This window comes from Danio rerio, chromosome 1, assembly GCF_049306965.1.
Source record: "Danio rerio strain Tuebingen ecotype United States chromosome 1, GRCz12tu, whole genome shotgun sequence".
Classification (NCBI taxonomy): domain Eukaryota; kingdom Metazoa; phylum Chordata; class Actinopteri; order Cypriniformes; family Danionidae; genus Danio; species Danio rerio.
In genome coordinates this window covers 11,239,719-11,264,312 of record NC_133176.1, presented here as the reverse complement: position 1 = coordinate 11,264,312, position 24,594 = coordinate 11,239,719, and the positions used below count along the sequence as shown (strand labels likewise).

Genomic DNA, 24,594 nt, shown 5'->3' with positions numbered 1-24,594 from the left:
ACCTCTCAAAAAAGTAACTACAAATCGTGACAACACATGGTGCAAGCGATTGGTCGACTTGGTAGCGGTGAAGCGTATGCGGAGCCACCTCTGCTGAAAAAAAAAAACAGCTTAAACCAGCCTTAGCTGGTTAGCTGGTTTTAGCTGGTTGACCAGCCTGGTTTTAGAGGGCCATTTCCAGACTGGTTTCCAGCTGTTTCCAGCCTGGTCTTAGCTGGTCAGGCTGGGAGATGAGAAGCTAAATCCAGCTTGACAAGCCTAAAAAGGCTGGAAGCCCAGCCAAAACCAGCGATGTCCAACTTAAACCAGGCTGGTTAAGTTGGTTTTAGTTGGTTTAAGCCAGTCATTTTCCAGCCTGACCAGCTAAGACCAGGCTGAAATGGCTGGAAAACGGCCTGGAAATGGCCAAAACCCTTCTAAAACCAGGCAGGTCAACCAGCTAAAACCAGCCAACCGGATTAGACTGGTTTAAGCAGTTTTCTCAGCTGGAGCGAGCTGCAGGAGAGCAGTGAGCCTGTTGAAGCGAGTGTTTGTAAGTGTTGAATCCCATGGAGGCGCTGCAGATGGAAACTTTTATTTGTGTTTACCTTTTGATTAAAGATGTTGCACGTCTGCCATTTCCTTTACAGTAGCATTAAAAACACCCGCGAAGAAACTCAACTTTTCGGAGGTGTATTGTAGAGCAACACAAGCAGCATGCAGAAGTATAAATGCACAGTTATGCACAAGGCATGTGCCGTGGGTCACATCAATCGCTTGACGCAAAAGAATAAATCAGCCTATACTCTATACGCCACGATGACGGAATGACAATCCCATTCAACATATCAAAATATATAGTCAGCAATCACAACCTCAGTCTGTTAAAACATCACTATGATCTGAAAATTTTCTTACAATTACATTTTGCAACCCAAATGAAGCATAATTCGCTTGCTAATAAAATTCCACTACGATTTTATATAATGAAATAAATATACATTTCACTTTCTTTGTTGTCCAACTTATTTGTCCAAGTTTGGTTCAGTTCCAACAGGCTGTCATGTGTTGTTTGTGTTTGGTTCATGTTTGCTAAATCACGTATGCACAGTATTAGTTCACCAGTTCTCAAATCTAATCTCAGTGGACTGTTCTAGTCACTGAATAACTTAGGTAATTGTTTTATTTCGAGTCAGAGTATCATCAGGTATGTTAAAAATGTAATTTGTGAATAAGTGCTAACTGGAGACACGAACCATTTCAAACAATTCAGTTCAATTTGGTGAACTGGTTGGACCGGTTCACTTAAGATCTGGTTAAAAAGAACAATTCGTTCATGAACGCATATATTACTTTCAATGCTGAATAACGGTAACATGTGACTCCCATTATATGAATCTCCAATTCAGCTAAAAATCTTTAATTGTCAACTGGGAGGAAAAAGCATATATCTTACACAAAGGGTGAGTAAATTAACCCAATTTTGAGTTAGCTGTCCCTTAGGAGAACTCTCAAATTGTAGCAATAATTGATTTAGATACCTGTCTTTATTAACAGCAGGAACTGAACAGTTCTAAAATTTAATTATTTTTTTAAAATGCTAAGACGAGTAGTCATGGCTAGTTTGGCTTGCCATCTAGCGTAAAGAAATCCAGTCCGCCCATCCACTGAGATGGCGCTGTTGTGTCGTTGCGTGAACCCGCGCTGCTCTCCTCCACACATGAGAAGTAGCGGCTTCTCAACCAACGAAAACAAAACTGCAGCAAGTTCAAACTACTGGAGGCTTCAGCGACAAGAGAGAAACGAGTGTAAGTGTGAGGCACGGGGTTCAATATCATCTGTTATTTTGGAAGGATACAAGTGTGTTACATGGTTTACATTCGTCTTATGTGTAATTCTGAGAGTAAAACCGGTTTATTGTGGAACATTAGAGAGGTAAAGTTAGCCGAATGCTTGCTAACTAAGCGCACTGATCTATTCGCGCTTTTAGCGTTATATTAGTATTTTATACTTAGAAATAAGTGTTTTAAATAAGTTTTAATCTGGTATTATTTAATATTTCTATTAAGAAATTATGTTTGTATTCATAGTATTTGTTTTTGTGCAAAAGGAAATTGAATATATCATAGTATTTTTTAAAGAATGTTCGAATCATGTCGATTAATTGTCAGAATATATTAATTTGGCAACTTAGACATTTCGTACTAGTGTATGTAGCAAAATACTATGATATGGTATTTTTTAATGGATGTAGTTTAGAAAAATAATGCCTCAGTCATTGTGTATGTGTGTGTCAAGTGAACAAGTGTCATCTTTTAACCCTCTACTGCACGCATTTTGACAGATCTAACTTATAAGAAAATATTAGACTTTTTCTTTTCGTAGAATGTTTTTTTTCCTTGAAGTGCTGTAAAACATTTTTTTTGGACATTTTTAAGGTACTTTTATGATATGTCGCTATATAACTTAGAAACCTCTAATTATTTTTTTTCCTTATAATTAATAATTTTGTTGTTTGAAATGATTTAATAGGTGTAGCAGTATTATAAGGTTTAACACAAAACTTATAAATGACACCTTATACATACTTTCCATTCCAACAGCTTTCATTTATACCATTTTTTGTTTACTCAGTATTATTGAAAACAAATATAAGTGTATTTTCATGTATACAACATACAGTAAATATAAATATTTTCTCTAGTAAATATTATGACAAATAAATAACTAATTTATCCAGATGCATCAAAATAATGTAGCTACTAGCTAACAATATTTATATATTATACTATATTCTATATTAACGCCTGTCTTATCTGCCTCTGAGCTAACTTACCTGAACTGTCTCCATCACTGCTCTTATCAAATGTCCAGTCTGTATCATTCTCAAGGTCACTAGAACCCATCTCATCCTCACTTTCATCTGCAGGAAGAGCCAGTTCTGTCTTTTACTACTTTCACTTACCATAGAACATGGTGGTGCTTGCTAATACACCGTTCCCTGTATTTATATCTAATCAAAAGTATTACCATTAAACTTTGATTTTACCCATAATGCAAATGCCATTAACACATGACTAATCAACATTATATTAGTAGCATTCATGTGTTATTGTTACAACTTAAAACGTCACTGCTGACCTTGCAAGCTAGCTAACCCATTGCAATATGCACGTTCCACTATTGGACGGTGTTGGCAAAACATGCATTTGATCGATTTACAAAAAACTAATTTGATAACTTTTTTTGAGTTGTGAATATGTCATCATAACTTACTGGAGGTGATGTTTTAGACATTTTGTGAATTTAACATGACTTGATCCTTTGTTTTTATTGACGTTTACGTTTGCATTCAGCAGCTACTCACAATAAACGCCAGTCTGTCAGAAATCGCACCACAGAAAAACACTGCATGTCATGTGACTTAACCAAAGCACATCAATGGCCAAGCTAAGGTCTTCTCTTTCCAAAAAAATAATAGAACATTGGTTTTAAAGAAACAGTGGCAGGGAAATAAACATGAATATCCTGTTGCCATATGGCAATACCATGCGGTAAAGGGTTAAGCCATCAGTCCCCTGTGATAATATATCTTATTTTTATATTACATTAATTAATAATGTTCTTTTATGCTGTTCTTATATGAAAAATTCTTCATCATACATTTCCAGATGTGCTGATTTAATATTTTGGCTTATTGCTTTGGTTTTTTGCATCAAGTTATGTTTGCAAAAGAGACTTTATGCACATAGAAAGCATGTTAAATGTGTCAAAATTATACTTCATTCTACATCTCAAATAATCAACTTGACAAATGTTAATTATAGCAAGGTCCACAGAATGTATAAACTGCCCAAAATGTTGTTGTTCTCTATCTGTTTGGATTACTATTTTCTTTAGATCACTGAGGGTGCTTATTAATGCCTTTATATGTCTTTATATGTATTTATATTTAATAGGAGGTTTTATCAGTATGGACGATATAGAGGATGACACCACAATCTTCTCAACGCTTAAATCTTTCAAGAGTTTAATATCATGCCCAGAACGTTCCTTGCTGGAAACTGAGCCAGCCTATGGAAGAAGTGACCTTCAGAAGCTCTATACTAAAAGAGTGGAGGTGAGTCTTGGGCTGCTTTCACCATCTTGGTCCTTACTTTCATGGAAATCTCTTATTTTATTATGGGAATTGTGTTTTTATGTGTGGTAGTTGGAGGAGGCTGCCGAGCGCGTTCGTTCCCACACCAGCCTGATTCAGCTCACTCAAGAGAAACAACAGATGGAGCTGAGTCACAAACGAGCCCGCATAGAGCTGGAGAAAGAGGCGCACAGCAGCTCCAGAGACTTACAGGTGACTGATAGATGAGAACCACATGTGTGTTCTGTTGCAGGTTTTTGTTCTAGGCAAGGCAGCCTATATAGCACATTTTATACACAATGGTAATTCAAAGTGCTTTACATAAACAAGAATAAAAGAAAGAGGTATAGAAAAAAATAAAAACAACAAAGAATAAAAATTTTTAAAAACAGCAACTAAGAATAAAAATTATTAAAATGTGCTCATTCAGAAAGCTGGAAGCTGATTCCAGCAGCGGTGGGTGCAGTAGCTGAAGGCAGATTCACCCTGCTTTGTCTGAACTCTTTTAATTTCTAATTTACTTAATCCTAATGCTCTGAGTGACCTGTTTTGTTTGTTTGACATTGTTGTTCTCTAAAGCTATCTTAGTTTTTTTGTGGCCTATTCTGATTGCCATTTTGTAAAATAGCAAATTGACAGAACCTGAAATGAATTTTTGTTTTTATTTAAATCTAGAAACAAGAAATTTAAAATAAGTACATGAACAAAGTGTTTATCACAGGTAACGTTTTAATTTATTTTGTAGTGATTTAAAATTAGAGGCAACCGTTGCACTAGGATTCTGTTTCAAGCAAAGATGCTACACTTATTAGCTTGGAAAGGTTGTGATTTTAAATTAGATTGTATGTTCAATATTTTGTATTTTCAATATTTCAAGGTTTCATTTTCAGTTTGAATTTCAATATGTAAAAAATAAAAACAGATCTTTAGCTTTGTGAAATTATGCTGTACAAAGAATTTATCTATAAAAAGACATAAAAAACAAAAAACATCAGACAGGTTAGATAAAAATGCAAATTCACTTTCTACCTGTAGGTGGCGTTTATTGCACAGCAGAAATAAGGATGTGTCCGTAATTAGTACTGTAAACGGCATCTGCACTGGTATTTTACATGCATTATACAGAGAAAATCGGTGTAACCTTGTAATTAGGCTATATATATTAAATATATATATATTTTCTTCATCAAATTTATACTCTTTTATTTTGAGATCATTCTAACGCACTAATTACGTAGACAATTAGCATATAACAGTAAGCATACAAAATACATGTAATAAACAAAATACAGGAATACAGGAGGTTGTTAAATAATAATATTAAAAATAATAATGCCAACAACAACATATATAGTGAAAATAAAAAAGATAAATAAAATAATAAATGACAGAGATATACAAAACCATATAATATATATAAACAATCACCAAAGGGTGTCACGGTGGCGCAATTAGTAGCACGATCGCTTCACAGTAAGAAGGTCGATTTCCTCCTTGTGCTCCGGTTTCCACCACAGTCCAAAGACAAGCGCTACAGGTGAATTGAATAAACTAAATTGGCCGTAGTGTATGTGTGTGAATGTAAGGGTGTATGGGTGTTTCCCAGTGATGGGTTGCAGCTGGAAGGGCATCCGCTGCGTAAAACATATGCTTGATAAGTTGGCGGTTCAGTCCGCTGTGGCTATTAATAAAGGGACTAACTTAGCCAAAAATAATGAATGAATGAAAAAACGCCAAAAAGAGCAATAAACTACACATGTATTGAAGGTTAAAATAAATAATTAAAAGATTAATAGTAGCCAGATAGATATTCAAAATAGCGCTGAAAGAGGTCTATGACAATGAAGGAAAGTTAGTAGAAGCCCAAACAGGGAACCTTAAAAAATACAATTAAAAAGAAAAAAGGAAAAAAAAGGAGAAAGAAAAAAAGAGCCTGGAACTTAAAGTTGATTTAGGCCAATATTAAATGCAGCTTGTGTATAGTACATCAAGTATAGATATTAACTCTAGCTTTAGATAAAGGTTTTTCCAGATATTTTCTCACTAGATTTCAGTTTAAAACAATCTATTTCTGGCTGGTCATTCGATGCATCTCTACATGTCCTTTAATATGAAAAATGCAGTCCAAAAGCAGGTTGTAAAAAGGCACGGTAGACAAAAACCCATTAGGATGCGATTTGGTGCATTTAAGGCTGGATTGGCGAGTCTCTTCTGTGAAAAATCTAATTTGACCTGTGTTTGTGCGTGTATGTGCCTGTCCGATTACATTTACAGAGGGAAATTGACCGTAACAGGGACTTGCAGATGAAGATCAGACGTCTGGAAGAAAGAGAAGAGAAAGCAAATCAAGCCCTTAATGAACAAATGGAAAACAACAAAGCTTTAAAGCGCAACCTCGAGGAACTCCACAAGAAAGCAAATGAAAAGGACAGCAAACTTACCGAGGCAGAGCAGGTGTGTGCGTTTTCATGTGTCTTTTTGTTTTGGTTTTTGGATTAAGAACTTTACAATTCCAAACAAAAACAGTATTATATATAGCATGCTTTCAGTTGTGTAGGAAGCAAATAATGTACAATATTTGTCGCAATGGACAATGTTTCATGAATGCAAGGATCGTTCCTCTCACTCTCTCACATGCTTTGTCCTAAAGCAACTCTGCTTAGTTCTTGGCCGGTGGTTCCTTCCTCTGCGTGAACTGGATCGCAGATGTACAAGTCTACATTTGCTGACAGACAGTTTGTGCTACTTTTCTGAATTGAGGGAATTATCGGCCTCTTTTGTAGTCTTATGCCTTACCCAGAATAGAAAAATACATATAAATACATTTAGATCATTTACTTTAATCAATACTTTTGCAATGTAAAGAGACTTTTAATCTGTACAACTGAAAAAACAAAAAATGTTTCCAAAGACTACTGCATCTTTAAAACTAGCGTGTTTTTTAGCATACCATAGCATTTAATGCATTATCAAATGTTGTTCATTCATGCATTATTTTTCTTTTTGGCTTAGTTCCTTTATTAATTTGGGGTCGTCACAGCGGAATGAACCGCCAACTAATACAGCATATGTTTTATGCAGTGGATGGCCTTCCAGCCGCAAGGCTTTTCTGGGGATGTTGTTCATGTGTAATCGAATTTGAATATCAGCATTAATACTTTTTCAGTGTCACCTATAGTCAGTTTAAGTCATCCTTGTTGAGTTAAACTATTCATTAAAGAAATGTATCAACCCCAAACTTTTGAACAATGCATGAAAATAAAACGCACGATAAAATGTGTGTGGTAATTAAAATCTTTTGCAAATAAAATCTGATTTCGTTTAAAACCTTATTTATTTCTCCTGAGTATACAGTGTAGATTGAAGTGGTTTGATTGATTATTATTTATTAATGTATCTATTATTCTGTTTTTGTTTTAGATTATCAGTGAGTTGAAAGATGAGACGAGAAGGCTCGGTCAGCAGATCCAGATTCAGGAGTCTAAATTCTCCACCCAGAACCTGGAGATCCAGGCCTTGCAGGAACAACTGGATGTGCAGCGCAAGTATGAACTCAAAAAAACACCACATGGTTTACTTCATTTTCTCTCTTAAATATAAATTAAAATATACTGCTGCAGGATGTTGGAAAATTAGTCATTTCCATGTTTTGTTTTGCTGCGATATGAATACAATTTCAGCATAATTTAAATTTATTTCAGTATTATTATTGACTAATATGAAACTGTTCATATAGTTATTTTGAATACAGCTTGTTAAGTCATATTTTCTGTCTTTTAGTAGATTTATTATATAGAAGACTTGATTTGTTTACCAAATAAAGTGGATCTAATTGGATTTGCATTATAAACATTAAATACAAGTTAAAAAGGTATTACTTTTTAGCTCATATGTTAAGGTTTTAATTATGAGACCCTCGAAATCATTCCGCATAAATCTGCAGATTTTTTTTAAAGAAATGGCAAAAAAATGTCCGCAGATTCCATCTGGCCCTAGTTATATCTTAACTTTAAACCATTATCCCAGTACTTCTGTGTTATTTGACTTTTTGTAACTTCATAACTAACTCAAAACACTGAAGACTAAATCTCTTTGGATTAATAAAAGTATACAAATCACCATCATTAAAAATTTGTTGCGTGGGTGTTGAGATCCCGATCTTTTAGTGATTAATCGTGCAGCTTACACTGAATGCATTAATGCAGGCTAAATTGTAAAAGAAAACCTCTTTAATAACCTAAGAAACCCACCTCATCCTGAAAAAACCACTACAACTTATGTCAAAACCTACATGCTTTCATAAATGTGATTTGATTGATGTGAGGTGATCTCTCTGCCATCGTTTCAAATTTAGGATTAATCTACAAGTAAAAAAATGTATTAATCCATGGGGCACATGTGTTCACTCCATTATGGTGAAACTCTTCAGTGACTCCAGAAATCTTCTGTGTTCTGAACTGTGGCTCCTGGTAAACTATAATCCCAACATATAAACCAAACATTGCACTTCCTGCAATGGGACTATTGTAGAAGTGCATATTGCAATATCGATGGTGAAACAATATATTGCGCGATATATTCGTAACAGTAAGCATTTTTTGTCTTTGTTGTTAACAGGAAGTTTCAGGACATCAGTCAGAAGTACCAAAATCTGCAGTCCTCTCATTCAACCAGCACAGAGAGCGAACTCAAGATGAAGGTATTTTTGTTTCAGTCTTTTTCTCAATTTCGGTGGATTTTGGAGCACTAAGGGATGTCTGAAGTACTGGTGCTCGAGTGTCAAGTCTAGACTAAAATAAAGCTTGTATTAGCATCATGAAATTGGCTTGTATTTGTGCTCAGCTTGGTCTTATTTGTGCTGTCCATCTGCAGGAGTTGGAGAGGCGTTTGGCTCTTCAGGAACAGGACTCCGTGATTGTGAAGAACATGAAATCTGAAGTGGCCAGACTGCCTGAAATGGAGCGGGAAATTAAACGTCTGCGTGAGGAAAACTCTTTCTTAAGGTATCCGCATTCACTGTCAGACTTTTTCCCTGATGCATGCCTAATGTATATTTAGCACGTCTTCAACTGTCTTTCAAAAGGGAGACAAAAGAGAACAACAGTTTGCTGAAGGAAGAGACCGAGGGCTTGAGGAGGAAGCTGGAGAGGCTGGAGAAAGTGATGGAGGAGAAAATCAAAGTGGAGTTGGAGAAAGAGGTAAACGGTTGCAAAATGTGCAATTAAATAGGTAGTTCAACCTTAGATGAATGTTCTGTTGTTATTTAATCAACCTTTACTTGTTCAAAGCTTATTTGAGTTGAACACAAAAGAAAGTATTTCGAAAAAAATGCTGGTTGTTAGTGTCTATCGAGGTCTATAGTCATTATTAGTTAATGGGTTTTAGAATATCTCAAAATATCTTCTTTTGTGTTCTAAAGAAAAACTAAGTGATTAAAAACTAAATGATGAGGTCATTTCTGTTTTTGCGTGAACTAGGTTTGTCACGATACTGGAATTTGGTACCAATTTGTACAGAAATTTTAAACGCAAAATTTTTATGACTGATTGGCTGTGAAGGTCATCAGTTCACAGAACTCATTGCTGTTTACTGAGTGTAACCACAGGTACTGGGATGCTGGAGCATTTCTAAACATTTTGGTTTATATATAAGCTGACATATGAACGATCCGCTGATGAATTGCGGCTTTGAAACACTCCAGTGTCCCTGTATCTGTGCTTACACTCCGTAAACAGCTGTGCGTTTGGTGAACTGATGACCTTCACAGCCAACCACATTCATTCCTATTGAGCACGTGAATACAGTGGCAAATCAAAAAGGCTGATTTATACTTTCGCCTGGCGCCGCATCGCAGGCCTCCACTTACTGCGCGTGCACAAAACGGACAAGGCTTTTGTACTTGATGCGTTTGCCATTGAGAGATTTTTTAAGACCACAGGGCATGGTCAAAAAACCGAATTGTAAAATCCGACAGATAAACAGAAGTAAAAAGTTTCTGGAACTACGTCATATCATTAATATCACTCAGGATATTTAAACTAATTATTTTTTTATTATTTTTATTTTTTTTTTTAATGATCATAAATTTTTTTATAACCATTCAAGATTTTTGAAATTAAACTTTGATACATCACTTCTTTTGTTCATATCTTAGACTGTGCTACCTATTATAGTTATAAAAATATTGACAACAAACATGGGTTGCTCTTCAAATATATTGTTTATTATGGCAAAATAAAAGCAAAAAAAGTACACTTAAAAAAAAAAAAAAATTCTGCCCACTCCACAGTTCACACATTAGTGTCTTGCTAGTTTGTGTACTATTACATGCTAAAAAGGTAATAATGGTCCGACATTCCTGATCATTATCAAGAATAAAGAAAAGAAATCAGTATATTGTAAACTTATAGGTTCAAATATTCTTCCAGTTATCAAAGAAATAATTTGTTACTTTATTTTAGTTTTGTAACTATTAAATTGTTAATTAAACCACGTAGGTCTCCACTTTTGCCAACTCATCACTCAAGTTTTTATAAACTTTTTAACAAAAACTTTCTACCTTTCCTACTGCTGTTGTAATTTCTGGCCAAGAATTATTGGCCATCTGGTTATCCCTACGGTCATGCATAGATGGATCATAAAGATGTCTGCCAGGCAAACCTGTTTCAGACAAAATCTTTTTTGCAAAGCTCACTCAAATGAACTAGCGGACGCGTCCAGTATAAATCAGTCTTAAGAACATGCTTAACACCACTCAAATGCTAGTGGGAAATGGATGTTTTTAAAATATCAATATCGATTTGTACCGAATTCCGGTATCATGACAACCCTAGCATGAACTATCCCTTTAAACAGGCTTTCTGCAGGGTCTTGAATCCTTAACGTCTTAAATCTCAAAATCAAAATTTTAGGCCCTAAAAAGTCTTAAATTTACTGAAATATTGTGTTGTAGGCCTTAAATCAGTTCTTAATTTTCCTTTATTCGTGTATTTCTACCCAATCTGGTCAAAACCCATACAATCTCCAACAATCCTAATTTTATTTAAAAGGTAATTTTTAACTCTATTTTTAACTCTATTTATCATAATAAATAGATGGTGGTGGATGAAGAGATTCCCCCCAAGAATGTGTAAAGGACTTTGAGTGTCCAGACAAGTGCTTTATAAATGTAAGGAATTATTTTTTTAAAATTTTAATTATTATTTATATTATTAAAATGGTTTAAGTATTTTCCTTACAATAACATTTGTTTAAAAGTTCTCTATGTATTTACTGTTCAGAACACCTACCTGGACCGATTGTTGTGCACAGATTTGGTTTATTATAGTTTTTAAAACTTTTAAAACATCTGATCATTTTTTATTTTAAAGAAAGTTTATGTTATAAAAAAAGTTTATGGATACAAGTAGAGCTTGCTTGTTTTTACACAATATTTAGCTAAGAAATAAAATCTAAAATATTATAATTGTTTATTATTAATGTATTATTGTATTATTAAATGTATTAAATTGTAATTTTTTTAATAGGTCAAATAAAAATCTGTTCCATCTGGGGCATTTGAAATTCCCTAGCATTTAACCTTTAATGATTCTAAACTTTCATTCATAATGGTCTTAAAAGGTCTTAAATTTAACTCGGTGATACCTGCAGAAACCCTGTTTAAAGCAATTCTACTCAGTAAATTTTGAGTTTTTTTTTTCTGTGTAAAAAAACATCTATTGAATGAATAAAACTCCCATTTCACATTGCAAAAGAAATAGCTAGTGATTTTTGTGATGTGCTATCTTTTTAAGTTGCTTTGAATTCCTATCCTTGACTGTGTATTGTTTCTTTTGGACATTTCTACCCAAAATCAAATAGAAAAATGTATAAGAGAATACATTTTATTTAGTATTAGAGGAGTCTCAGTGCAATGTTTCTTTTTTAAATTGTAACATTTACGTTTTCTTTACACACACACACACACACACACACACACACACACACACACACACACACACACACACACACACACACACACACACATATACACACATATACTCAAATCAGTTCTATTTGAATATTTTATCTTCTAGAAAATGGAACGCGAGCTGCAGGCTTGGGAAAACATTGGCCAGGCTACAGGACTTAATATTAGGCAAGTTTTTTTCTTTACTTACATATTTTTATGGACATATGTAGGCCTGTCACATTAATCAATATATAACTGACCCATCGTGCAATACTTGGAGATGACCTCAAAATATTTACAAATTCACAAATAACGTTTAAGCCATTTTACAATGACATTTACTGTTTACTTCACCGTCGTCAAACTTTATAATAGGACATTTATCTAATAGGTTATTTATATAGTGTGTGTGTATGTATGGATGTATGGATGTATGTATGTATGTATATATATATATATATATATATATATATATATATATATATATATAATAGGACATTTAACTTTTTAACATGAAATTCTAGAGTCTAAATAACCTTAAGAATAATAAGTATTTTAAAGTGTTTATGGCTAGTTGCAATATTATGCTGTCATATAATCAGTCAATAATCAGTGGCATAAAATGATCTCAAAATGACAATAATATTGCTAATCGCAACAATTTCTGTGACAATATACAGTATCGCATGACAAAAAATTCCTTATCATGACAGGACTAGAAATATGATGGATGGCTGACTTCTCAAATGTAAAGGTACAAATGGATGCTAGTAAACATGTAAACGGGATTTAAAATGAAGCAGAAACAAAAGCTTCTGCTTTTGCTATCATATTTGTATGTAAAACTATGCAGGTTTTGCAAGCTTATCCCACAATATAAGATCTGAAAAGGCCTATACATACACCACACATAGGCTTTCTTCTCAAATCCAGCTGGAAAATGGTTGACCGTGAACAAAAAAAAGACATTGTCAAAAACAACAGGTGTAAACAAGAATGTGTTTCCCTCATCTACATTTTAAAGGGATCGTTCACCCAAAAATGAAAACAAATAACCAATGACTTCTATAGTTGGAAAAACTATAAAAATACTGTGGAAGTCAGTGGTTACGGGTTTCCAACATCTAGTTTTGTGTCCATCAGAACAAAAAAATAGTAAGAGTAAATAATAAATAATGAAATGAATGAATTTTTGAGTGAACTATCCCTTTAACACCAAGTTTAAATCCCCTAAAGCAGTTGTTTTTGCTGATGATGTGGTATACAAAGCCACTAGAGGGCGCTCTGATCTAAACCGATATTTCCTGTGCTTGAGTCTGCACCTGTGGAAGTCTATTAAGTTGTATTAGGTCAGTCAGGGTTATTGGTTGTAAATTCTACATGCTCTCTGGTTCTGCAGCGATTTCAAGGTCAGCTTGTTCTATATGCTGAAACAGTAGCTGACGTTGAGTGGTTTCAGTGTTTACATGTGCGTGTGTGTTCTATGGATTGTGTGAGGTGTAGATGTGCTTTGTCAGTCATGTGGAAAGATGTAAACATTGTCTGTTTAATGGCTTATGGGGATTTGGTTGGAGCACACATACGGTGCTCTTGAAGTACCCCTCACAATGACAAATACTGAGTCTCTTATTAGTCAATCACAGTCCTAAAACATTGGTGCAAGTGAATGGTTTTTATATGCGTAACATCCTTTATTAATATATAATGGATTTATGGGGATCTGAACATCAGTTGATAGAAAAGGGACTGAAAAATTGTTTATAACACCATATGTACACAAAATAATAAATAATAGATGCCAAATGTATTCTTCTCTGGAATCCTGATTAGGCATGGGCACGATATAAGATTCTGACGGTATGATAACCTTGGATAAAATATCACGGTATTGTGATTACTGCTCTAAAATATACAGTTGAAGTCAGAATTATTAGCCCCCTTTGAATTTTTTTTCTTCTTTTTAAAATATTTTCCAAATGATGTTAAACAGAGCAAGAAATTTTTCACAGTATGTCTGATAATATTTTTTCTTCTGGAGAAAGTCTTATTTGTTTTATTTCGACTGGAATAAAAGCAGTTTTAAATTTTTTAAACACCGTTTTAGGGACAAAATTATTAGCCCCTTTAAGCTATATTTTTTATAGACTACAGAACAAACGATCATTATACAATAACTTCTCTAATAACCCTAACCAGCCTAGTTAACCTAATTGACCTAATTAAGCCTTTAAATGTCACTTTAAGCTGTATAGAAGTGTCTTGAAAAAATATCTAGTCAAATATTATTTACTGTCATCATGACAAAGATAAAATAAATCAATTATTAGAAATGAGTTATTAAAACTATTATAAATGTGTTGAAAAAATCTTCTCTCTTTTAAACAGAATTTGGGGAAACAATAAACGGGGGCTAAAAATTTAGGGTAATTAATAATTCTGACTTCAACTGTAAGTGTTGTATTAAACAAAGATGTAATTTTAAAAAATGAATATCATGAATTGGTTTTGATTTGGGATTTCTTTAGAATTTGTTTTATTTATACACTCAGAAACAAAGGTAAGAGAGCTGTCATTGGGCTGGTACTTTTTGTATAGAAATGTCCATATTAGTATATAATGTGTGCATATTAAATCCTAAAGAGTAGCTTTTGAAATGTTTCTGCCAGGGATAGCTCTTACTGTGTTTTCCAAGAGTGAGAAGCAGAATCTCCATGTAAGTTTCTGACGTTGAATGACAACCTGACATAAAATGACGTTCACATTCACAGTATGAAATCTCAAGATAGCTCACGGTGCATCCAGAACTGAAGCTTGTTGCTTTTTCTGAATGTATCAGTTTTTTTTGGCATGTATATTTATTTTTTAAAATAAAGCAGACATGTCTTAACCCAAGTCATAACCAAACTATACGCCATGTCTCCCACATCTGTGTATTTTCAGCTCTTTTTCTTTTTCCTGTTTTGTGCACTTCCTATCGTCAGGAATGAACATTTGCATTGTGCAGGAGTTAAGATGGTATTTTGGGATTGAAGCATTATCTAGATTTTAAATGACACGCATGGTGTAATGCAAGGGAAAAACAACAACATCAACACGAAAGTGCAAGGCAACTACACTGAATAAAATAATGTCTGCAAATCGTTGCAAACAATTTATATATGTTGAATTTAACCAAACAAATCAAGTTTAGTAATCTTCAACTTAATTTGTTTGTTTAAATTCAGCCAAAATAAATAGTTTACAACCACTTACCTTAAACGTTCTGTAAATCCAAGGAATTATCTTTGAATAGTTTTTTTTCAGTGTACCTTCCGTCTTGTAGCTCCTTTTTTTTCATTTAACCAAAACATTCAAGTAAGTATAACTGTATCCTAATATGTAAAGTCAATTTAATCAATTATTTACAGCAGCATTCATTGTTGTAACAGACCCAGAGAGACTCTTTATTGGATCATAAATTAGTGTTTGTTTTTGCTTTGTATAACCTTTTACATGGTATAAAGGCTGCACGATATTGGACAAAAACTGGCATTGCATTTTTTTGCTTAGTGCAATATATAATTTCACAGGATGACCTGTAAATCTATTTGGAAATAGTTCAGAATTTTACATTGTTTGGGATTATATTGTAGAGAACTATCTGCTTAAAATACAATACAATTGAACACAAATCAATTTGAAGGTTTTCCGTGGAATGTAACAGTATTGAAGTTCAATGATAATATATAAAATAACACCGTATAGTATTCATTGTATAAATAATTAAATACAATTAATTTAGCTTTATATACCTTTGTAACCTCTTGGAATAAGTTTGCTTAAATCTTACACAGTCACAGGTCTTAAAAACACATTCGTATGAAAATCTTTGACTATTTTAGTGTTTAACTTTGTAATGCCTCCACAAATCATGTTCTGAATGGTGGTGAACTTGACATTGCTGATCCTGTGATATTACTATTGCATATTCACACATTGTGATATTGATGCTGAAATGATGTATTGTGCAGCCCTACTGTATACCCAAAGTCTTCAGTGTATGGTCATGTATAGTGATTTTACAGAAATCCACTGAACGTAGATAACATTATTGATTCAAATCCAAATGATCTGGGTCCTCTGTGTTTGACCCAGAGGGAGCAGTTATGTAGAAGTATATGAAAAATATATGTTAATTATTTGTTTATTATTGACTATAAACACTGATGTTTACAGTAGCAATCAAAATGTGTTAATTGGAAATACATAGATTTGTTTGACTTTCCCAGCAAGAATATTTCAGTCTTGGGTGTTCCTTCAACTAAACTGCAGTCACGACAGCTCTGTTCCTCATCTGTCACATCTAAACTCTCGAACAGATGCTTGTAATGTTGTGTAAGTGCTGTAATTTTCTACAGCAGATCTGTGATCGTGTTCACATCATATGGATTGGAGTGGAAAAGCTTTTTGGGTAAAATGTATTCTCTAAAGACTTTAAGTAGGGCTATCAGATATTGCAGCCGTTTAGATGTAAAAAAAATAAAAAGAAAAAAGATTTTCGGAAATGCTTATATTGAATAAGCAATTGCAACAATTCTGTCTGTTTTTTTTTTATTTAAGGCATGTGCACCAATATAACAATAAACATTTACCATACTTGTTAAAAAAAAAAAAAAAAGGGATGCATTTAGGGGCATATAAATAAAACCACTGTTATATTCACTAGGCACTGGCCTTTATAAGATTCTGACAGTATGATAACCTTTGATAACAATATTCTGGTATTACAGTATCACAATTACTGCTCTAAAATATGTCCCTTTTAAACGCGCCCTTTTTATTTTTTAGAAATATTTAAAATATTTAGGAACTGTAAACATGTCAGGCTAAATAATTTAGATAAATCATTTACCTTTACTGTTATTATTATTTTCTTAAACATTTTTTTTTTACAACTTAAAGCATCTTTGGATATCTTTATTTTCTAGTGAATAAAAAGTAAGCCACTGCACTGTTCACGTCTGCATGTCATAATTTTGCCAAGTGCAATGCGATCCTGCATTAACGTCTATGTTGATCCTATAACGTAATTTTTGTTCCAAAATGTAATCCATACCTATTCACTACCCCTAAACCCAACCATAATTTACAGAAAACAGAAGGGAATAATAGATGCATAACAATCACATAGAAGTGCAATAACTGTAAGCCTAAAGTTAACACAAACTGTAAACATATGCCTTATTTCTGATTGGCTGACTGGAATGTTGGTCCAGGATCAACATAGATGTTACTCCAGGAACATGTCTTACTTGGTGAAATCAGGTTGGAGGTTCATTGGTAATTTTGCTTACATGGATAATTGATTATTAATTGGATGATGTCATTACGCTGCTGTGCTTTCATCTAATCCTGGCATTGCTGATCATGATTTCGAGGATCGATAAATCGGTCCTTTACAACACACACATTGATCTCAGATCAGTTCATCCAGACGTTTTAATCTGATTAACGAATTTGTATGAAGAACCAAATTAGCCAGAGACCAGTTATCAAGATTAATCGACCCAGGATCTGTCAAGTCATCTTAGATAATTTAGGAGAGGAATAAAGAACAGACCTCAGGTCTGTAGCATGCTTGGATGTTGGTGCATAAGGGATTTGTTTTCCAATTGTTTCTTGAATTGTGGGCTTACCAGTGGCTTTTGATGTGGAGGGTCGTATTCTGCTGGAGATACTGTTTTCCTAAAAACTAAATAAAATAAAAAAACTGAAAAAAAAAAAAGGTTGTAGGATCAGTATAACAGAACATTTTCCTGACCCCGGTAAACCTTGAATCCGGTTATCGTCCCATGCCTATTATTCACCATACTGCTAACAAATACTGAATAAGAAAACCTGATTTTCAATGTCTGTGTTTGTTTGAATGTGATAAACAAAACAAAACCTTCAACTGTAAGTGTTTATTAATTGCAACAATGACTACATTTACATGGACATCAGTAATCAAATTATTTGCCTTAATTTGAATAAGACAATAATATGATTAAGGTGTTTACATGAGTTGCTTTTAAGTGTTCCTTTCATCATCCCATTTACATGCTATAGTCCATAATTTGATTAACGTCATTGCGTCGCCACGCCATACACATTTCCTGCGGAGTTTCATCTAATTTTGGGTGTTTTATTATTAATTTGCCAAATTTACTGTAACTGCAGGTTGGCACTTTCATTTTCCTTTGGTAACATTTCATGCATGGCCCTGTGACAAACGAGATATTGCATGCGAGGAACTGCTGAAGAGTGTTGTTTTAATGGAATTTCATACCGCACCACAAATGGGAGAAAAAAAAACGTTTGTATGTGTCTGTGGTCCTTCACTGACTCGGTAAGTGCAGAGAATAGTGTCAAACAGCCGTCTGTGTATGGAATATTCTGTCACAAAATGCAGTGAAAAGTCCTAAATGACTTTTATTTTTTATTTTTTTATTTTTTGATTTATGATTTAATTCAAGCTTCAAGCTGATTTTAATTTAATTCAAGCTTCAGCTCAATAATCTGTAAGTCGTGACAACAGTTCTGCAACAGCTCTTAAAAATGACCTGTTTTTGTTCGCTGTCTGTGACTTTGAAACCAAAAAATTCCCATATTGTAAATGCTGTTTTTCTTTGATATAATTTCCTCTGTTAAAGCTTCAGAAGCAGCAGACGCCTTAATCCCACTTTTCAGCGCTTTTCTGTTTGTTTTCTTTGTTGTTTATTGTCTGCGGAACGAAAGTGTGCTCACTCAATTGGATCGTTGTAAAGCCCCGGTCAGATCACTCGATTTCGGCATGATTTCCTTGATGTAGGGTGTCGTGGGCAGTCATAAATGACAAATGTACATCGTGACACAAGATTTAATCGTTTCTTCTCATGTAATGTGGCAGCTCACGACAATCATTACCATGTCTGCGATGCCTTGCTGAAATTCTAGCATGTTTAACTTTCATAGCGGACTGGTTTTCAAGCACTTAACCTCTGATGTTATTCGTTATTCTTGTTTACATGTATACATATTTTATGTTGCAGCCTCTTACGATTAACTAATCACATTGTTTCAAATTGCGATTCAATTTCGATTAATTGCACAGTCCTACTCCACATCTTTATCCGATTTCTGTTTAGTTCGATTACGACATTAGCCGAATTAAATTGATCAAAAATCAATGTTTCATGGTAGACTCTTAATTAGAGTATTGCCTGAATCATATTTAAATCAGATTATTAGTGTGACTGTAAACATACTCAATGATTATTATTTTCAACCAACACTTAAATGGTCACATTTTTTTTTTATTAATATTCTTCACATATCTTGTCAAAGTCTAAATTCCCATATAGCTCCTTCCTCCTCAGAGCTTTTTTTTTTTTTACTCAGTGAAGGTCTTTACTCTTGTTTGTATGCATTTCCTCTATTTAAATTGCGACATGGCCTTGGCTGAGGTGTTTGAATGCAGGAATATGCTCACTCATAGGCGAAACACTGGATGCAATCAAACTCTTCTCGATGCTTTTTTTCATGCCTCCGAGAGAATAATGGCACGGCGAATGAGTATAAAGTGCCTGTCTCGCTTTGGTGGAGCAGAAATATGATTTTGGATTCTTATTGATCATTGAACATTTCTCATTCCGCTCTCTCTCTCTGCTCCCCAGGCCTGCGAAGCACCAGATACACCGGCAGTATAAATATGTCAGGCGGTAGTTTCATTCTGCTCTCTCATGTTTTACCTGGGTGAGCAATGTAACTCTCGCGGGGATTCTGCAAATAAAAGAAACCGGTGTCATATCTTCTCATTGTTTTGTCTCAGCAAAGAAAAGTGCAGCGGTCGGGACTTTCTTTTTTTGTGTGCAGTAGACTCATTTCGTCTCTCTGTGAAGAAGAGAAGAGTAATTCATACTCCCAAAAAATGATTCTGTTCCTTTATGTTCCCTCTGTGGCAATATTCCTGCTGTTTGAATGCTGAACCAATTGTCCTCAGAATTAGCTTTCATGTCGAATGCTGAACAAAGGTGCCAGCCATAGGATAGCGATTTCACAGCAATGTTAAAGGGAATTGTCGAACTTTAGCAAAGGCATTGAAATCGTGTCTGGCTGTGGGTGTGATTTTTAAGATCACAAGCCTTTTGTTTGATGTTGACGGCTCCATAAATTATGCAAATCAAAGATGAGGAAACGTAATTTAACATGCCCTGTGATCATTAGATGCATAACCCAGTCCGTTAGCTGTGTATGCTGTATACACATACATATGAATATTTTAAGCATTGTATACAGAGCTCAACATACACGAGTACATCTTTTCTGTTTCTCAGTGAATATAGATATTACATTTTGGTGCATTTAAACAAAACATACTTATTGAACGGATATACAGTGGGTACAGAAAGTATTCAGATCCTCTTAAATTTTTCACTTATTTTTATATTGCAGTCTTTTGCTAAAATTAGTCAAGTTCATTTTTTGTTCATTAATGTACACACAGCACCCCATCTTGACAGAAAAACATAGAATTGTTGACATTTTTGCAGATTTATTAAATTAGAAAAACTGAAATATCACATGGTCTTAAGTATTCAGACCCTTTGGTCAGTATTTAGTAAAAGCACCCTTTTGATCTAATACAGCTAGAAGTTTTTCAGACTTGGATTTGTGGATCCTCTGCCATTCCTCTTTACAGATTCTCTCCAGTTCTGACAGGTTGAATGGTAAACGTTTGCGGACAGCCATTTTCAGATCTCTCTAGAGATACTCAATTGGGTTTAAGTCAGGGCTCTGGTTGGGCCATTCAAGAACAGTCACACAGAGTTGTTGTAAAGCCACTCCTTCGTTATTTTATCTGTGTCAAAATGAATTTAAAGTTTTAAGCAAATGGCTGCAATATAACAAAGAGTGAAGATTTTAAGAGGATCTGAATACTTTCCGTACTCACTGTATTTATTAAAATAATGTTTTAGTGACTGAATTTCTTTAGAAATTGAAAGATAATACATTTAAATATGTGCTAAATATTTGGAAAACTTCAAACTACAAAATTTCACCAGTTTTATGCTTTTTTGTTTTTCTTAATTTGATCTTTTTAATTTTTTTATTAAACGATAACATTTACATTTGCGTGTACTAATTTTTAACCATAATCATAAGTTATTTTGTTAGATAAGTTCCAGATTTGGCTTCAGTACTGACTAATCTAATGTATATGCACAAATATAATATTGTATAGCTTCCTATTAAAAATATGAATTTAAATGAGAGATTTGGGGGGATTTCTGTTGAGAGCTACAACATAAATGAGATTTTGTACGCTTGTATTGTAGATGTTGATCGCTGTATATTGCTACTAAATTATTGTGCTGAGAGTTGAAGGCAAACGTAACATTTTTCAGGAGATTGACAATACCAAAACGGTAGAGCCCTGTGACTCTGTGTGGGATTTTAAGAATTTTTTTTAGTCAAAACTTTTAAATGAAGATTGCTGTTCATTTGGATTAGTCAGTTTATAAAATTGTGCCCTGGTGATAATTAACTTGAAATATTTCTATTGTGATATTTTTTTTTCTTTTTTCCCCTTTTTTTTTTAAGAAAGAAGTGTAACGCTTTCTATGATGTGTCCATGGTCAATTATATAAAGTGCTCATGATGGTTTATAATTATTTATAATTAAGCACAAATCTGTACATGTATCTTTAAAGACACAGAAGTAATATAATGTATTAATGGCAGTTAAAGCTACATTTATAATAGTGGTATTAAGACTTATTAGTGACTTATGAGTTCTTCATATCACATTATACACTGATTTACAGTCAGCCAGTCAGTCATGATTGTATTTATAATGATAGTGAATGGTTTTATATTATTGATAAGCCTTAACACCTTTATGAATGCATCATTGATGTGATCGAGTAAAGTGAAAATAGGATACAATTTTCCGCTTAAACTGACCCTAAAACCTAAACATAACCATTTTATAGTAAACATAAAACTATTAAAAGTGCTACTTATCTGTCTTTGTAACTTTAACAGAGTGCTCAATTTTGACGGTCCTTGCGCAAAGTGCAAAGCGCATGGCACAAACGCATCCAGTGCGCGTCAGAATCCACTTTTACTAATAAAATGGCGGAAAAATTCGTTTTGAGCCGTGGCGCATGGTCTAAAAGTGTTGAGCTTATTTTCTTAATGATATAGGTGCGTTTTGAGAATAAACCAATCAGAGTCTCATCTCCCATTCCCTTCAAGAGTCATGGTGCATTTGCTATTTACATAACGTAAAGTAAGTGGAAGTGGAAAAACTGAGCATTTCACTTGCAAGGAAACAGTTAAACAGAGCATCTACAGCGCAAGAATGAGTGATAAGTTATTAACTTTCACTTTCGCTCTCGTGGACAGGGAAACCTTGTACGCACAGACATCAGTTGGCCTATAAATAATTCATTTCGTTTAAGCGCAAATTTTTCAAAACTATTTCTAAATTCAGTTCTAATTTCCAGCCAATGAATAAATGACCAATATTAACGAAAAATATTCACAAAACTGAGTTATATCCAAATACACATGCTGTGCGCCATATGGTCTGAAACCTGACAAGGGGGCAAATCTAAGCTTGTTTTTAATAAAACAAATATAAAAATAATTTTTCGTGAATGAACTGAAAAAGCCTTCCGAGATGAAGAAGGCATGAAGGCAGTGGTTTTATATTTATATAGGCTAGAAAATAATGTTTTTTAATATTTTAATCCTTTATATTTATATCCTTATTATATCCTACATATATGTCCTTAATATTTTAATTCTTTTTCATATGTAAAGATATTTGCGTATTGCTCTACATCTTGTGTGTATTAAGCAGTGTATAAGCGAGGCGCATAACTAACGCGCTCTGCGCTGGACAATAGACCGGCTTTGTTCTGGTATTGAAAAATCTGTTATAGTTTCTCAAAATAGCAACGCGCCAGCAATACACCTCGACACGCCTCCCTTTTTAGACCAGAACGCCTATGGGCGCACATGAGCGCGAATGCATTTGCTATTTAAACAGCGTGGTGCAAAAACATCAAAACTACTATTGTGCCAAGCTGAAACTAGCAAACAACAATTGCGTTGCGCCTTGTGCCTCATTGCACCGGGTGTATGACAATTCTGACCGACTAATTTACTCTTATAAATCAGTGTATAATGTGTTATAAACACGTATATGGAAAAATGAAATGCATGACTAGTAAGAATTAATAGCACTAATATAAATGTAGCTATAACTGTCATCATGTTTTTGTGCATACATTTATAGAATTGTTATGCTATTTATAAATCATTCTAAACTGAGGTATAATTCAGTATGAGCATGAGCTTCATAGAAAGTGTTACTGTAACAAAAACTAGAGACAAAACCACTATGCTTTGTAGTAAAGTGGTTGTGAGTTGGAAATGTCTCTCAGAAAGTTCAGAAAAACAAAGTCAGGGGGATACACTTTGTTGTAATCAGTTGTACTTTTAATTAAAAAAGCCGAAATGTTACAGCTTTGGGCTCGAGAAACTTCATTTCTGTTAGCAACAGAGACTACTATGAATGCATGAATGACTTTGTGTTTCATTAGCAGGTGCTAATGAGTCTTTTGTAGAATGGGTTCTAGTTTGAGAGCGAGTTTTTAGACTTTTTACAGTTTGGGGTCTTTTATAGGCTGCTTGCCACCCACAATGAAGAGAGACATTTGTTGGAGATGATTAACTTTGCCTGTTTAAAGTTGACCTGATATGCATAACGATTTTTTGTTTTATTTGTGCTATCAATCAACCTAGAAAGAAATGTGCAGTATATGACATTAACATTGTTTTTATATAATTTTACTTACCAGCAGTGTTGGGTAAGTTACTTTTAAAAAGCAATGAATTACAAATTACTGACTTTTACTGGAAATTGTTAATCTGATTAGTGATTACATTACATTACAAATTTCTTAATGTAAAAACTAATCAGATTACTCATTACTTTTCTTTGAAGTTACTTTTAAAGCATATAAAACATGCCTGCAAAAATACAAAATAAACTGCAGCTCTTTCAGTAATTTAATATTCATTGAAAAACATTACAATGGGTTGATCGCAGCAGCTTGACATTCAAAAGACTGAAGCTGCAATCACACTAGAGTTTGAGCATGGGAAATTCTGTCGTACGGCTCTGCGAAAGGGGCGGGATTACACAAGATGATTAGACATTTCAAAAGCGAGTGATTGCTCCATATCTAAAACTTCTGTCCAGAGAGGTCATGTTTTGATCCTCGATTTGTCTCCCGCAGTCAAGTGATGCAATTTCGCACCTGCGAAACTTGACGCGTAACCTTGTGTTTCCGGTCTGACGCATTCGCGTACGTATGAATGGAAGTCTATGGGGAGAAAACTCCAGTGTGACCGCAGCTGTAAAGAGTTCACCCAAAACTTAAAATTCTTTCATCATTCACTTGTTCCAAACCTGTTTGTCTTTTTTAAACACAAAAGAAGAAAACTGAATACC

At 34.1% G+C, this 24,594-nt stretch overlaps 1 protein-coding gene across 3 annotated transcripts in view; it reads left to right on the top strand.

Annotated features, from left to right (window-relative positions):
• mad1l1 (mitotic arrest deficient 1 like 1) overlaps window positions 1–24,594 on the top strand; it is a 131,900-nt gene that overhangs the window by 12,314 nt on the left and 94,992 nt on the right. The window contains exons 1-9 of one of the 3 annotated variants that reach the window (NM_200912.2): window positions 1,696–1,787; window positions 3,939–4,099; window positions 4,190–4,330; window positions 6,392–6,571; window positions 7,538–7,662; window positions 8,735–8,816; window positions 8,990–9,120; window positions 9,201–9,315; window positions 12,193–12,254. In NM_200912.2, the coding sequence (NP_957206.2) occupies window positions 3,953–4,099; window positions 4,190–4,330; window positions 6,392–6,571; window positions 7,538–7,662; window positions 8,735–8,816; window positions 8,990–9,120; window positions 9,201–9,315; window positions 12,193–12,254 (983 nt within the window). In that variant the 5' untranslated portion in view covers window positions 1,696–1,787; window positions 3,939–3,952. Of the gene's footprint in view, window positions 1–1,695; window positions 1,788–3,938; window positions 4,100–4,189; window positions 4,430–6,271; window positions 6,572–7,537; window positions 7,663–8,734; window positions 8,817–8,989; window positions 9,121–9,200; window positions 9,316–12,192; window positions 12,255–24,594 lie in introns of those variants that run through there. The other 2 variants (XM_073925047.1, XM_073925006.1) reach the window with 2 other exon arrangements.